The sequence below is a fragment of the Dipodomys spectabilis genome, unplaced genomic scaffold, assembly GCF_019054845.1.
Source record: "Dipodomys spectabilis isolate Male_0828 unplaced genomic scaffold, ASM1905484v1 ptg000207l, whole genome shotgun sequence".
NCBI lineage: Eukaryota > Metazoa > Chordata > Mammalia > Rodentia > Heteromyidae > Dipodomys > Dipodomys spectabilis.
In genome coordinates, this window is record NW_024870884.1 from 14135646 (window position 1) to 14151027 (window position 15382).

At 54.2% G+C, this 15382-nt stretch overlaps 1 protein-coding gene across 1 annotated transcript; it reads left to right on the forward strand.

Moving 5' to 3' along the window:
* Nucleotides 1-2538: 2538 nt before the first annotated feature.
* Nucleotides 2539-14271, forward strand: Rasgef1a (RasGEF domain family member 1A). The gene is made up of 12 exons (XM_042696472.1): nucleotides 2539-2736; nucleotides 5299-5421; nucleotides 7591-7728; nucleotides 8625-8846; nucleotides 9234-9308; nucleotides 9663-9755; nucleotides 10517-10619; nucleotides 10696-10775; nucleotides 11888-12079; nucleotides 13079-13202; nucleotides 13943-14015; nucleotides 14187-14271. Exons 1-12 carry the CDS (start codon nucleotides 2542-2544, stop codon nucleotides 14209-14211), a joined length of 1443 nt encoding a protein of 480 aa, XP_042552406.1. The 5' UTR covers nucleotides 2539-2541; the 3' UTR covers nucleotides 14212-14271.
* The last annotated feature ends 1111 nt before the right edge of the window (nucleotides 14272-15382 follow it).

Genomic DNA, 15382 nt, shown 5'->3' on the forward strand with positions numbered 1-15382 from the left:
GTCCATTTTGTTGTTGTTGTTCCTGGCTGAGTGGAACTCATGTGTCACCAACCCAGGTCCAAGAGGTGCCAGCACAGCCCTATTGAGTCTGTCCTATTGGTTATGCCACTGACCAGGGTGAGGGAACAAGGCCAGGCCCCTTACCTCCCCTCCGCCCCCCTCCCTGGCGCACGCCATCCCAGCTACAGAGGGGAGACTGGCGGGATGTGGAATTTTCAGTTGCTAATTGTGATGTCCTCCAGCCTGCTGAGCTAAAAATAGTTCGCAGTTTTTGTTGAGTAGGTTAAAAAATAGAAGCTCACATACGTGCTCCTCAGAAATTCATTCCCCTGCCAAGGCAAGCCTGGTAGAGTTGGGGGGCTGGCAGACCCCCCCCTCCAGGCAGAACCCTGGGGCATGTGGGAAACATACCCTGTAGGCCATTTGTGTCCTGATTTTCCAGGAAATTTCCTGCCTGCCTGCCTTCCTTCCTTCCTTCCTTCAGTCCTGTTTTTTGAGCACTTTTTCTGCTCAAGGCTGGCACTCTACCACTTAAGCCACAGCCCCATCTCTGGCTTTTGGTGGTTAAGTGGAGATGAGAATCTCACAGATTTTTCTGCTCAGGCTGTCTTCTAACCACGATCCTCAGAGCTCAGCCTCTTGAGTAGCTAGGATTACAGGCCTTAGCCACAGAGCCTAACTTGGAGGGAGTGTTTTGATAGAGCCCTGTTGAGTGGAGGCAGCCTGAGCCTGGGGCCTCATTCTGTTCTGCGTCTGGGTTATTCCTTTGAACCCTCACCCTCCTGCCTCAGGGTTTTCTCTGGAATTCCAAGACATTTTCTTATGGGGGCGCTCTTACCACCTGTCTGGGGTCTTTTGTTCCCTTTGTGGGTGTGGCCGACTTCACGTGAAGGTGTGAAGGTCTGTGACTGCTTGTCAAGCCTGAGGAACTCCAGCCCAGGATCCTCTCAATCATGGTTGTCACCTGCTCTACACAGCAGGGCAGGCCGGTGGGATGCATGGGGACTATGGGTCCGGAACTGTGTAGGGGCTATTCTGAAGATCACCCCTACTTGTCAGTGATAGGAGAGGGTCCTGTGCAGGAGGCTGTTGGAGCCCCCACCCCTGCAGAACGGTTAGGCTCCTCTTCCTTCAGCCACCTGCGCCCTAGGCCCACTCACCCGGAAAGGGAAGAAGGGCTAGGAGAGCCTGCCCTTGCAGGCCAGCCCAGGCCTCAGGGCGCCCCTGGTGGCAGGAGTGTGAACACATTCCCAGACATAAACCTCACAGGTCCAGGCTCACAGGTTGGCCCAGGTCTACTACATGCCCGTGTGGCAGGAGCAGGTACAGGCTCCCAGGCATAAACTTCAGAGGCTCAGTGCGCCCCCTTGTGGCAGGACTAGGAACATGGTCCAGGCAGCCCCCAGGCAGGCAGGTCCACTGCTTTGGGCGTTGGGTATAATTGTGGCCAGAGGTCTTCAGACTCTCTGCAGTGTGAGGTGGTCACCCTGCAGGCCCCGGTGGGCCAGGCCATGGTGGAGAGCTCCAGGACACCAAGACCCCCAGGATGCTCCCCTACCCACCTTAGATTCCATGCAGCCAAGACCAAGTTCCAGATCTTTCCCCACACCTTGTCATCTTGCTCTGCCTGGTGCCGAGGCCCAAACAGACCCAAGACAGCCTGACAGTGTCCAGGGTTTACCCCGTGCCCCTCTGCTCCCACCTGATCTCACAGGCTTTCCCTGAGTTTTGCAAAAACAGCTAGGCAGCTTCCAAATACTTCCTTAGCAGGCTCCCTCAGTATCTCGGCTTGGAGTCCTATTTCTCCTCACTTAGAAGCAGCAGCAACAACACAGACCACCCTAGCCCAGGACATGCACGGTTGACAATCCTCTGGCCATGGTACCAGCTTACTCCTTTCATATATATACATACTGTCCTCAGGACCTTTGCATCTTTGCTGTCTTAGGATGTTCCTTTATTTATTTTTTCTTTTCTTTTCCCTTTTCTTTTCCTTCTTTCTTTCCTTTCTCCCCACCCCCACTCCCCACTTCTTTATGCCTGTTCTGGGGCTTGAACTCAGGGCCTTGTGCTCTTGTTTGGCTTCTCTGCTACTTGAGTCACACCTCCACTTCTGTCATTTTTTCTAGTTAATTGGAAAGACAAATCTCTCGGGTTTGTCAGCCCAGGCTGGCATCAAACTGTGATCCTCAGATCTCAGCCACCTGAGTAGCTAGGATTACAGGCGTGAGCACCAATGCCCAATGGCATGGCCAGTGATAGCCAAGCCGCCTTGACCACAGGCTTCCTGTACTTGCTCCTCATGTGTTCCCGAGATGTCACCTCAGGAGGCCAATTGTGTCCAAGCCTCTAGAGTGAGGCCTGACATTCATGGAGCATGTTGAAGGAGCATTGTTCAGACACAGACCATGGGAGGACTCAGAGGGCAGCCACTCACCTGCCCTTAGGTGTTGTGGGCTTTTGCAGGAGCCTCTGGGGGATAAGCCACAGAGTTGGGGGCACTTTGATACCTCACACTTTCGTTCTTCTCTCCAGGAAACGATGCCCCAGACGTCTGTGGTCTTCTCCAGCATCCTTGGGCCCAGCTGTAGTGGACAGGCGAACCCCAGCATGGGGGAAAGAGGAGGTGGGGCCAGCGGTCCTGGGGACCTCATCTTCCAAGATGGACGTCTCATCTCTGGGTCCCTGGAGGCTTTGATGGAGCATCTGGTCCCCACGGTGGACTATTACCCGGACGTGAGTGCCTGGGTCAGGGAGGAGGCGACAGGGAAGTATCTTCTGGAGGGAGGGCAGGCTAGAACAGAGTAGTAGGCATGCCCCGGCAGGGGAACTCACCATGGCTGCCCAGCCCACTTCCTAGAGCCGTCCCTGAGTGGAGAAGCTGGTTTTGAGTTCAAAATCCCTGCAGACCCTGGAGCTTGGAGCACTGGCTGCACTGCTCTCCAGCAACCCCGTTTCTTGCTTCACCTCAGTATGACATCTGCCATTCTGGAAACAGAGGAGGCGGTCCCTTGTCACATGAGCTTTCCCCCTGCCCATGAAGAGCAGGGTCCTGAAAGGAGGTTCTCCGGGAGGCCTGACCCTGGCTGCTCGTGCTGCCTGCCCCCTCCTGGAGGCAGAGTTGCGTGGTGGCCCTGGCATAGCCTTACATGCAGCATGGAGGAGTTGGACAAGAATTACCATGCTGGGTGCAGTGGCTCACACCTGTAATCTTAGCTACTCAGGAGCCTGGGATCCGAGGATCATAGTTCAAGTCCAGATCAAGCAGGAAAGTCTGTGAAATTTTTATCTCTAATGAATCACCAAAAATCTAGAAATGGAGCTGTGGCTCTACTGGTGGAGTTTCAGCTTTAAGTAAAAAAGCTAAGGGATAGCACCCAGGCTCTGAGTTCAAGTCCCAGGACCAACTCTGTTTTTGTCTCTGTCTCTGTCTCTGTCTGTGACTCTCTCTCTCTCTCTCTCTCTCTCTCTCTCTCTCTCTCTCTCTCTCTCTCTCACACACACACACACACACACACACACACACACACACGAGGAATCAAGAGTCACGACCCTTCAGCTTTCTAATTGTGGTGCTGGGCTCAGCTTCGCCACCTGGTGGCCACTTTTGCTCTCTGCAACTTGTTTTACTCACCTGCCATCCTTTTGTCCATCCTGTAACTCTGATCAGAGCCCTGTCTTGGTACTGGTCATGCAGACACAGCTGCTGAGAGCCCGGAGGCAGACTCTGGAGGGGAGATCTTACAGCCCACAAAGATGTTCATGGCAGAACTGTGTCTCCCACCCCCCATCCCTGGTCAGGCTGTGGGGCAGTGGTCCTATGCTACAGCAAAAAGAGACTTCCTTATTTTTTCCTTTTTAAATTTTATGTATTTTTGTGCCAGTGCTGGGACTTGAACTCAGGGCTAGCGTGCTTTCCTGTAGCTTTTTTGCTCAGGGATGAGACTGCCACTTGAGCCACAGCTACACTTCTGGCTATTTGCTGGTTAATTGGAGATGACAGGCTCACAGATTTTTCTGCCCAGACTGGCTTTGAACTGGGATCCTCAGCTCTCACGCTCCTGAGTTAGCTAGGATCACGGGCATGCCTGCCAGCACTTAGCTAAGCACTTGCTAATTCTTAGCAAGAATTAAATGCAGGGCAGGAAGTGGGGCCAGGGCGAGGGCTGGGCAGTTGCTCCTCTGATCCTCTCTCTACTCCCTCCTGTGGGCAGGGCTGCACCCCATCTGGATTCTTTCTGGGGTGCCTCTGCCTTGCCTCAGAGCCCCAACATCTTTCCTCACCCACAGTTTTAAAGGAGACCCCCAAACTCCCACCTGTTTGCTGGGATCCTCAACAATCTGGGATAGGTCATGTGAAATCCGTGGGACAGCAGGGTCCCCATTGCCCCAGGGAGGGCTGGCCTCCAAGCAGCCTTGCTTTGTTCACACAGTGGAGGGCTGTGGGTGCGAAGGACATCCCAGCCCTGTGGTCTGGGACTGGGGTGATGGGGCTTGGGCCTGCAGCAGCTCCATGGGATGGGGTCAGACTGAGGTTTGAGGGGGGCAGGGTATCTCCCGAGAGTCCCAGGTGATCTTCCTCATCACAAAGTCCATCTTGACCCCAAGCTGGAGTCTGTGAAGATTCCCCAGGAACTGACTCTGTGGCGGAACCTTGGCCAGAGCTATGTCCCTTCTGTCCTCCAGTCCATGAGGATCTCAGCTCACATGCTTGCTGGATGTGGAATACAGGACCCTGGGATGGGCCTGGGAGGTCAGGGCCCACAGTCAGTCAGAAATGGGCCAGGAAGGAGCCCACATCAGTTCCTGAAAGCCAGGTCTTGGCTGGAAAGGGTCCTGCTGACTAGATCCTGCCCATGCTGGCCAGACCCCACCCCCACTGGCAAGGCCACACCCATGAAGACCAGGCTCCGCCCCTACTGGTCAGACCACACCCAGGCTGAGCAGACCCCACTCCTACTGACCAGACCAAGCCCCTGCTGACCAGGCCCTGCTCTTGCTGACCAGGCCTGGCCTTTGCTGACCAGGGGGCACCTTGGGCTAGGCAACAGACCCTGGAGCCTCTGTCATGACTGGGGCCAGGGAGCAGAAGAAGCCCAGCAGAGCTGTCTTCAGCACAGGCTGTGGTCACAGAGGAGAAGCCAGGGGTGCAGAGAGAGGAAAGCTGGCAGTGAGGAAGGAGTGGTTGCACCTCACCTGTCCCGCAGTGGGCGCTGGGCAGAGCCAAGGAGAGCGATGGGATCCTGCAGCAGTGCTGCCAGCTGCGCCTGACCAGGCTTTCTGCTTTCCCTTCTTCAGAGGACATACATCTTCACGTTTCTCCTGAGCTCCAGGGTCTTCACGCCTCCCCGGGACCTGCTGGCCCGGGTGGGACAGATCTGCCTGGAGCAGAGGCAGCAGCTGGAGGCTGGGCCTGAGAAGGTAGGACACGGCGAGGACATTGCTCACACCCAGCTCTGTCATTCATGCCTGGAGAGAGACACAGGGCCCAGCCTAGTGGCCCAGGAAGGGGCGTGGCAGCCTGGCTCCCGCCTGGTGTGCCTTGGGGAAAGTCTCTTGAGCCTGAAGTGGGGCTACCAGTGCTAAGCACATCCCCCCTCCCCCGAGTGCTGGAAGCAATGGTCTGCCCAGGGCAGGACTCAGCAGCTTGGGGTAAGTGTTCCCTTGCAGGGCTGAGCCGCTGTCACTTCCCAGGTGGGTGTCAGGTGGCCTGCTCCCCGCAGAGGCCTCATGTGTGAGTCACTGGGCCTACCCTGTCACCAGGTCCCTGGGAGGATGGCTGACAGGAGGACAGATTTACATTTGCGTTGGCTCACAGATATAGAGGGTTCCATCCATTGACCCCAAAGGGGTGGGCAGAGCATCATGGTGGCCAGAGCATGTGAGGGAACAAGCATCCTCAGCTCATGGTGGACCGGAAGTGGGGAGCAAGAGAGACGAGAGGAGTGAGGGACAAGGCATTCCCAAGGGCACACCCCCAGGACCCATTCCTCTAGCTAGGTCCCACCAGCTAAAGTTTCTAGCAACTTCCAAGCTGGGGACCCCAAACACTGAAAACACAGGCCCATGGGAGAATAGCTCATATCCAAATCTCAGCATCCGAATAGGGAGAGGTTTTTGTTTTGTTTCGTGCTGGTACTAGGGCTTAAACACAGGGCCTCAGGGTCTTGCTTTAGCTTTTTTACTCAAGGCTGCCAGAGTTCCACTTCTGGCTTTTTGGTGGTTCATTGGAAATAAGAATCTTCTCAGGGAATTTCCTATCCAGGCTGGCTTTGAACCGGGATCCTCATGGCTTAGCCTCCTGAGGAGCTAGATTACAGGTGTGAGATACGGGCCTGGCACAGATTGTTTAATATTGTTTGGGTTGAGTCAGGGTCAGGGCTATCTCCCCTGAGGCCTTGGGGCAGGTGTGTGTGTGTGGGGGGGGAGGGTCCTGGCTCTCACAAGTTCAGGTTCTGTTACAAAAAACAGGTGGTGGGTGCCGTCAAAGCAGTTGGCACCAGGGGGTGTGACCCAAGTTCCAATCAGCTGCAGCGTCAGAGGGGTTGGTTTCCCAGGTGACATGAACATCTGTGGGGAGCCTGAGTTGGCAGAGCAGTGGGTCCTGAGGACAGGCAGGGCCTGGGGAGTGACCAGTATGGGAAGGAACTCATCAGGCCTTGAAGAGAGCTGTGGTAGACCAGATGGGCTTTTGGCCTGGGTAGGTAGACCAGTGGATGGTGCGGCTAAAGCCAGGAATCCTGTACCTCTCCTCTCCCCTCCCTAGAGCGGAGACTATGCAGGCAGGCATGCTGAGAAGAGCGTGCAGCCTTGCCGCACACCTATGATCCTCTATCCTAGAGGGCCCTATGTCCAGGTGGGTGGTATTGACAGGCAGACCCAGGCTTCCTGGACACAGAGTGGCCCTGCCTTCCCCTGAATGCCACAGCCCCTCCTAGCACTGGCCAACCTGCTTTTAACCAAGAACATTAATGAGTCTTTCATTTAATCCAATTCTGCTTGGTTTTCACTACACGCTTTTGATGGGAAATATCTAATTATAGAAAGTGAAATTAGTTTTCTATAGCTAACTTTATTATTATTATTATTATTATTATTATTATTATTATTATTATTATTATTATTATCTTGTGCTGGAACTGGGGCTCAAACCCAGGGCCTCATTCTCACTTGGCTCTTTTTGCTCAAGGCTGTCACTCTACCACTTGAGCCACACCTGCACTACTGTCTTTTTTGGTAGTTAATTGGTGCTAGGAGTCTCTTAGACTTGTCTGCCTGGTCTGGCTTCTAACAAGATTCTCAGATCTCAAGTCTCCTGAGTAGCTGGGATTACAGGTGTGAGCCACCAGTGCCCAGCTCCATTATTACTATTGTTATTATTGAAAATGAATTTAAGTGACAAAAAAGCTGATTTAAGGGAACAGTCTCACAGGGGGCTCAGGTGTGGCCGAGCCCGAGGCACACAAGAGACACAGGCCCAGGAGGAGCCTGGAGGTGGGGTGCCAGTTCTGAGGGAGAAGGGTGCTTGGGCCATTGGCTGCCTTGTGGTTCTCTCTGACCTGTGGCATCTCACTCGCTTTGCGGTTCCAGGCCAAGCTCAAGTCTTTCTCCGCCAAGATCGTGCAACTCCTGAAGGAGTGGACAGAGGCCTTTCCCTATGACTTCCAGGATGACAAGGCCATGGCCGAGCTGAAGGCCATCACTCACCGCGTCACCCAGTGCGATGAGGTGACACCTCCCTCAGCCCCAGGCTGGACCACTGTGTGTGTGCACGCATGTGCATGTGTGTGGAGGGAGGGAAGGGTATCTGCCCTCAAGAAGGTGAAGTCTACAGGATATCCTATCTGTGGAGGTCATTGCTGTGATCCTGCCCTGGCCCCTGGCACTCTAGTGCCTGGAGTGGGGGCCCAAGCAGAGGGCCTAACTGCTCCTGCAGCTAGTGTGTGTGTGTGTGTGTGTGTGTGTGTTGGCCCTGGGGCTGGAACTCAGGGCCTGGGCCTTGTTGCTGAGCTTTTGTGCTCACCACTAGGGCACTACCACTTGGCCACAGCTCCACTTCCAGCTTTTTGGTGGTGGTTAGTTGGAGATAAGGGTCTCACGGACAGCCTGGGCTGGCTGTGAACTGTGATCCTTAAATCTCAGGTGTGAGCCATCAGCAACCCAGCTCCTGCAGCTCTTGGCCTCATTCAGGCCTTCATTAGAGACAGGAAACCCAAAGGCTTTTGAGGCCCCTCTCCTCAGGCAAGTCTGAGAGCTTCTATGATGGTCAGGTCCTGTTCCTACTTGGGACCACTGAGCCCAGGCTCCCTCCCATCCAGGGGAGGAGCCTCTGTTCATCCAGTGTGGCACTTCTGCTTGAGGGAGGCAGTGAGAGGCAGTTTGTTTCTCTCACCTGGGAGACACACACCTCAGTCTCCATTCCCAGTGGGGCAGCCCCAGGCCTGCCCTTCCTAACAGCCCCCAGGAAGCCAGTGCCATCCTCCACTCCCGTTGAAATCCCAAGACTGGAGGCAGGAATGGATGAGGGATGTGAGCCTGAAGCCTGCATCTGGTGGCCAGGCCATCGCCATGGAGTTGGTGAACCTGCCGACCATAGCAGCCCCTTCCTTGCCCCCAACTTGCAGGAGAATGGCACAGTGAAGAAGGCGATCACGCAGATGATACAGAGCCTGCTGCTGTCCCTGGCTGCCCGGAACCAGTTACAGGAACTTCGGGAGAAGCTCCGGCCACCAACCATGGACAAAGGGCCCATCCTGAAAGCCAAGCCACCAGCTGTCCAGAAGGACATCCTGGGAGTGTGTTGTGACCCGCTAGTGCTGGCCCAACAGTTGACTCACATCGAACTGGTCAGTGCTGCCCAGGGCTCTGCACTGGGTCCAAGGGAGGGTGGCATTTCCCGGCTTTCTAGCCAAGACTTCAGGACCGGTGTCCCACGCCTAGATTGGCAGAGACCCATCCAGCCTGTGCAATGGCTGCCAGAGGATGGCAGAGATGGCTTGCCAACGCTCTGGCCACTGTGTCTCAGGCCACAGTGTGACCATCAGTGCAACAGGTGTCTCTGTGCTGGGTGATGGGTCTACAAGTACATGGCAGCCTGTATAATGGGCTGGGGGGGGGCCTGCTGTCCTGCTGTAGCCCCAGGATGAGCCCATATCCTGGACGGGCTCACTGATCCCAGGCTCTGGCCATGTGCCCCTGAAGTTCTATCCCCTCTTGGCCATCTCCCATCACAGGAGAGGGTCAGCAGCATTTACCCCGAGGACCTGATGCAGATCATAAGCCACATGGACTCTCTGGATAACCACAGGGTGAGTGATCTGAGCCCCATGGCATGCAGTGGCATTTTCCCCAGGAGTGACTGGTGTCGGAGCCTGGCACTCACATCGTTTGCAGGGTGGGTGCAAGCCTCACACAGATGCCCTGAGAGCCCCCAGTGAATTGGTCATGGCTCCAGATGGATGTGTTCTGACCCTCCTGGGCCTGCTTGGAGGTGCAGTGCATGCTGGGTAGGGGGTGGCAAGGCCCTGGCTTAGCCTTGCATTGGATGACCTAGGAACAGGCAGGTGTGAGCCAGGCTGCTGTGGGCAGGCTCAGCCACAGGAGCTGACCTCCAGCCAGGGTTCCCTGCACTCGTGTGACTCTGTCCTCCCCCCCCCACCAAGTGCCGAGGGGACATGACCAAGACCTACAGCCTGGAGGCCTATGACAACTGGTTCAACTGTCTGAGCATGCTGGTGGCCACAGAGGTGTGCCGGGTAAGCCCATCCAGGGGCAGAACTGGTGTGTGTGTGTGTGTGTGTGTGCGTGTGTGTGTGTGTGTGTGTGTGTGTGTGTGTGCTTCCTTCCTTGAGACTTAAACTCCTGCTCTACCTGCCTGGAGCCAGAGAGGAGACTAAAAGAAAATTCAAGTGACCCTGTCCAAAATCCCAGTGCAGTGACTTATCTCCTCCCTCCTCCCCTCGGCTTCCCTCCTTCCTTCCGTCTTCCTTCCTCTCTCCTTTCCTCTTTCCTTCCTACTTCCTTTTTTCCTTTTTTCTTTGAGCCAATACTCAGCCTTGAACTCAAGGCTTGGGCACTCTCCCTTAGCCCCTTTGCTCAAGGCTAGTGCTTTTACCACTTCTATGGTGGTTCACTGGAGATGAGTCTCCTGGTCTTTCCTGCTCCAGCCTAGCCTCATTCAGCTTCCTGAGTAGCTTAGGTTACAAGCCCGAGCCAGCAGCATCAGCTAATGATTTGTTAATGACCACAGAGACCTTTTCCCAAGAGGGTCCTCCCATGCCCAGCACTGTCCTGCCAGCCTGCGTGGATCTTGCCGGTTCCCCACGGTCCCCTTTTGTGGCCAAGGAGATGTCAGCAGTGGGGTGGCTGTCTGGGCCTTGCACAGTCTCAGATCGGCCTCAGATCTCCCAGGCCTAGAAGCAAATCCCTAAGGTCCTCCCTGTCCTGCTGTCCCACGATCTTGGCCCCTGTGGCCCCTTGGTGGCTCCATGATGAAGCTATGCCCCCCTCCCCCCAGGTGGTAAAGAAGAAGCATCGCACCCGTATGCTGGAGTTCTTCATTGATGTGGCCCGGGAATGCTTCAACATTGGCAATTTCAACTCCATGATGGCAATCATCTGTGAGTATCTGGGCACAGGTGGGCTGCTCATACCCATGCCTCCCTGTGCCCTGACCCCTGCCCACTGTCCCTGCAGCTGGCATGAACCTCAGTCCAGTGGCACGGCTGAAGAAAACATGGTCCAAAGTCAAGACGGCCAAGTTCGATGTCTTAGAGGTACATGGCGCCGGAGCACCTTTCATCCTGGGTGGGCAGAAAGTGCCAGCAGCAAGGGTGGGCACATGCTCCTGGCACCCCAGCTGTGGGGGGGGGGTTCTGGCACTCCCCTTGGCCTCCCTGGTTTAGGTAAAGCAGCATCAACCTGAAGCAAGTTGCCAAAAGCAGCTAATAAGCTTGGAATAAAATGCTGCTGGCCTAGAATGGTTGGTTGGCCTCATCCTTAGGCAAATTCTGCTCTGAGGTCTCTGGAGGCTGCAGACAGGACGCAGAGGGCCTGCCCAGACACATCTGACATGGATGCTTCTGCTTTTGTTCATTTGTGCTGCTGGGACTGGGACTTGAACTCAGGCCTCATGCTTTTACTTGGCTTTTTTGCTCAAGGCTGGTACTCTATTACTTGAGCCACAGCTCTGCTTCCAGGCTTTTGGTAGTTCATTGGAGATAAGTCTCATGGACTTTCCTGCCCAGGCAGGCTTCAAACCAGGATCCTCAGATCTCAACTTGCTGAGTAGTTAAGATTACGGGCATGAGCCTCCAGTGCCCAGCTTTCTTTCTCTCTTTCCTCTTTCTCCTTCCTTCCTTTCCTTTTCAAGTCATTTGAGTCTTGTTGAGTCAGCTGGGAGGTGTCGTCTATGCAGATTTTGAAGGAGGGGACACCAGGCACAGCAATGCTAGGATGCTCTTGTGCACTCTCTCTCTCTCTTTCTCTCATGCCCATCCTCAGGCTTGAACTCAGGGCCTGGGTGCTATCCCTGAGCTTTTTTGCTCAAGGCTAGCACTCTTCCACTTAAACCACAGCTCCCCTTCTAGCTACCTTTGGAAGTTAAATGGAGATTAGGGTCTCACAGACTTTCTTGCTCAGGCTGGCTTTGATCTTTGGTCTTTGATCTTCAGATTTCAGCTAGGATTACAAGAGCCTGGGGCCTGCCTGGCTTTGGGATGCTTTAGTTTTTCTGAGGCCCCAGGGCTCCTCAGGCACCTTCCTCCTGGGGGGGCGTCTCCTCCCCTCAGAACTGGGCCACCTGCTGATAACACATTCTCCACCCTGCCTGGCTCTCCACAGAGTGTGTGGGGATCACGTGTTCACCATTTGCTCCCTATTCCCTTAGCACCACATGGACCCATCTAGCAACTTCTGCAACTACCGCACAGCCCTGCAGGGGGCGACGCAGAGATCTCAGATGGCCAACAGCAGCCGAGAGAAGATCGTCATCCCTGTGTTCAACCTCTTTGTCAAGGATATCTACTTTCTGCACAAAATCCACACCAACCATCTGCCCAATGGGCACATAAACTTCAAGGTGAGCTTAGCTACTTGGGCTCCTGGCCTGGCATGGACAGATAGCGAATGTATGTGCCTCCACCACAGATAGCCAAGACTCATCTTAGAAAGGGCTTGTAGATCTGGATGTACCCAGGTTGGGTGCAGGGGTAGGGGGGAAGAGAACCTGGTCACAAAGCTTATTCCCACAATGCTAGTTCTAGTGCTAACCCCACTATGGAGACAGAGAAGGGGCTGCTGGAGGGCTTTAAGCATGAAGAGACATGGGCAGTGACCAGGGAGTGGTAATTCTAAATAGAAATTCTAGAGAATTCTAGCCGGCTTGAATTTTCATCTAGAATTCTGGAGAATTCTAGTTGGGATCTCACCTAGAATTTCTATTTAGAAACAAAGAACCTGCCTGGTGGCCAGGAAGCCTGGACAAGGACAGGAGGGCAGAGGTGATGGTCAGGTGTACCAGCTCACAGAGGGAAGGGGCTGGTGTGGCTGCTCAGGCCCAAGGAGTGAGACCATGCTTGTTCTGGTAATACCACTGGGTGCCGCTGGATACCGGCCCAGGCTACAGCACAGGCCACAGGGGGGCACTGCTTAGCTTCAGCCTGATGACTTGGGCAGAGGCAGGACCAGGGGGCCTCAGGGAACACCTGCTGCACAAGCCACTATGGCCAGTGTCCCCATCCTCCTCATAGCACTCTGTCCTCTCCCCAATGTGTGTGTGTGTGTGTGCGCGCGCGCGCACGCCAATCCTGATGCTTGAACTCAGGGTCTGGGTACTACCCTTGAGCTTTTGTGCTCAAGGTTAGCACTCTAACACTTGAGCCACATAGCTCCATCGATGGCTTTTTTAGTGGTTACCTGGAGATGAGTCTCATGGACTTTCCTGTCCAGGCTGGCTTTGAACTGTGATCCTTACATCTCAGCCTTCTGAGATAACAGGCGTGAGCCACCGGCACCCGGTCCAGTGGTAGCTTTAAAGGTCCGGATGTCAAGTGACACTATCTCACTGGTCTTCTTTCAGAAATTCTGGGAGATCTCCAGACAGATCCATGAGTTCATGACATGGACGCAGGTGGAGTGTCCCTTTGAGAAGGACAAGAAGATTCAGAGTTACCTGCTCTCGGCACCCATCTACAGCGAGGAAGGTGAGGGTCTTCACTTGCTCAGGGCTGCTCTGGGAGTGATGTGATTGTTATCCCCAACCTCCCCCCTCCCACCCACCCCCTTTCCCCAGACTCCTTAGTCCACACAATGTGCTTAAGGTGGGGTTGATTGATGATGTGAAAAGACAAAAAGACAAGCTAGGCATATTGGCTCATGCCTGAAATCCTAGCTATTCAGGAGGCTGAGATATGAAGATCACAATTCAAAGCCAGCCTGAGTAGGAAAGTCCATGAGACTCTCCTCCAACTAACCACCAAAAAGCTGGAAGCAGAGGGGTAGTTCAAGTGATGAGTATTGGCCTTTAGCACAAAAGCTCAGGGTCAGTGCCCAGGCCCCCGAGTTCAAGCCCTAGGATACACACACACACACACACACACACACACACACACACACTTGGCCTTTAGCACAAAAGCTCAGGGTCAGTGCCCAGGCCCCCGAGTTCAAGCCCTAGGATACTAGGATACACACACACACACACACACACACACACACACACACACACACACACACACACACACACACACACACACACACACACACACACGAGACAAAGGATCTGCTGAGTCCCCTGGCTGGCAGCCTGGGGACCTTCTGTAATCCTGTATGTTATGTAGAGGCTGGGGGTAGGTACTGGTGCCTCCGCCTGGCCAATCGGTTGGAAGGATTGTGCAAGTGCTGTTGGCCCATGGTAGCATGTTCTCAGGCCTTATCTGTTCCTCAGCTCTATTCGTGGCCTCCTTTGAGAGTGAAGGTCCTGAGAACCACATGGAGAAGGACAACTGGAAGGCCCTCAGGTAGGCAGCGGACACCATGGACCCTGAGCCTGGGGAGGGATATCAGGCTGAGGGGGTGTGCTGGATCTTCTGACTGGGCATCTGAGCCAATGGGAGGTGGGGCATTTTCGTAGCCCTCCACTCACAGGTCAGGGCCTCAGGGGAGCTGACCTCAGCCTTGTCCACCCCTAGGACCACTCTCCTTAACAGAGCCTGAGGATAAAGGCTGCAGATGCCGGATGAAGCAGCTGAGTTTGCATCTTTTTTTGTTTTGTTTTTGTGCTGGTACTGGGGCTTGAACTCAGGGCCTGGCATGCTCCCTTAGCTTTGTCACTCAAGGCTGGCACTCTAACACGAGCCACACCTCCACTCCAGCTTTTTGCTGGTTCATTGGAGATAAGAGTTCAGATTTGTCTGCCCAGGGCTGGCTTCCAATTGGGATCCTCAGATCTCAGCTTCCTGCGTGGCCAGGATTACAGCTGTGAGCCATGGCACCCGGCTGAATGTGCATCTTGACTGAACTGGATTGAGATGAAGAGACCTCACCGGTTGGGGTCTATTTTGTATATAACTTTTCTGAAGAAGAAAAATGGTAATTATTTCATGCATCCACCTTTGGCACTTAACAAGAGCTTTTTTTGTTGTTGTTGTTAATTTATTTTAAATACCAGGGCGGGGCCCTGCTTTGGGGAAGGGGTGGGAGAAAGATTGTCATGGGAGATGATATCCATGATGACATCTTATTCTAATGAAATGTAGATTTTTATTTTCTACTTTTGATTATTAACATCTTATGAAAAATATTTAAAAAAATTAACCAACCAAAACCAACATAAGCCCTGCCTGCTCGGACGCCTTTCCAGCCAGTGTCTGCGATGTCGGGGTTAGTGCCTTAGAAGGTACTGGGGGTCCGGCCTTCCTGCTCTGCCCGGGGCACAAGGCGCCTACTGTTTACAGTCTGGGTTGCCAGGTTTCCACAGGAAGGGCTGAGCAGCCAGGGGAGCCTCGTGTGTACATATCTGGAAGGGGACTTTTGGGTATGGGGCTTATCAAAGTTTACATTTTCATTTTCCTTTATCAGGGATTTCTGGGGTCTGGGAGGGGCGGGAGAAGGCCTGGGAGCATTCTTTTTCTGTGAGAGGGTACCTTTGGCAAATTATTCTTCAAACAAGAGACATGGAAGATGACTCTGGGGCATTGTGGCACTGGAGTTTTCTGAACCCAGCTGGAGATGGGGGTGGGATGCTGAACTGGGCTGGAAACTGTGTGCTCAGGAAAGGGGGTGGGGAGGTGAAGCCACGTGTTGAGGAGACAGCCCTCTTCTCCCTCTACTGGGGGTCACCTTGGATTCAGCCAGGCTGGCACTGCTGGAACCCTTTTGGATGAAA

What these genes read in the sequence shown, in the direction of transcription:
- Rasgef1a (XM_042696472.1), top strand. Translation starts at nt 2,542, where the DNA reads ATGCCCCAGACGTCTGTGGTCTTCTCCAGCATCCTTGGGCCCAGCTGT. An exon ending in TGGAGGCTGGGCCTGAGAAG is followed by an intron (nt 5,422 to 7,590) that starts GTAGGACACGGC and finishes TTGCGGTTCCAG; the next exon opens with GCCAAGCTCAAGTCTTTCTC. An exon ending in GCGTCACCCAGTGCGATGAG is followed by an intron (nt 7,729 to 8,624) that starts GTGACACCTCCC and finishes CCCAACTTGCAG; the next exon opens with GAGAATGGCACAGTGAAGAA.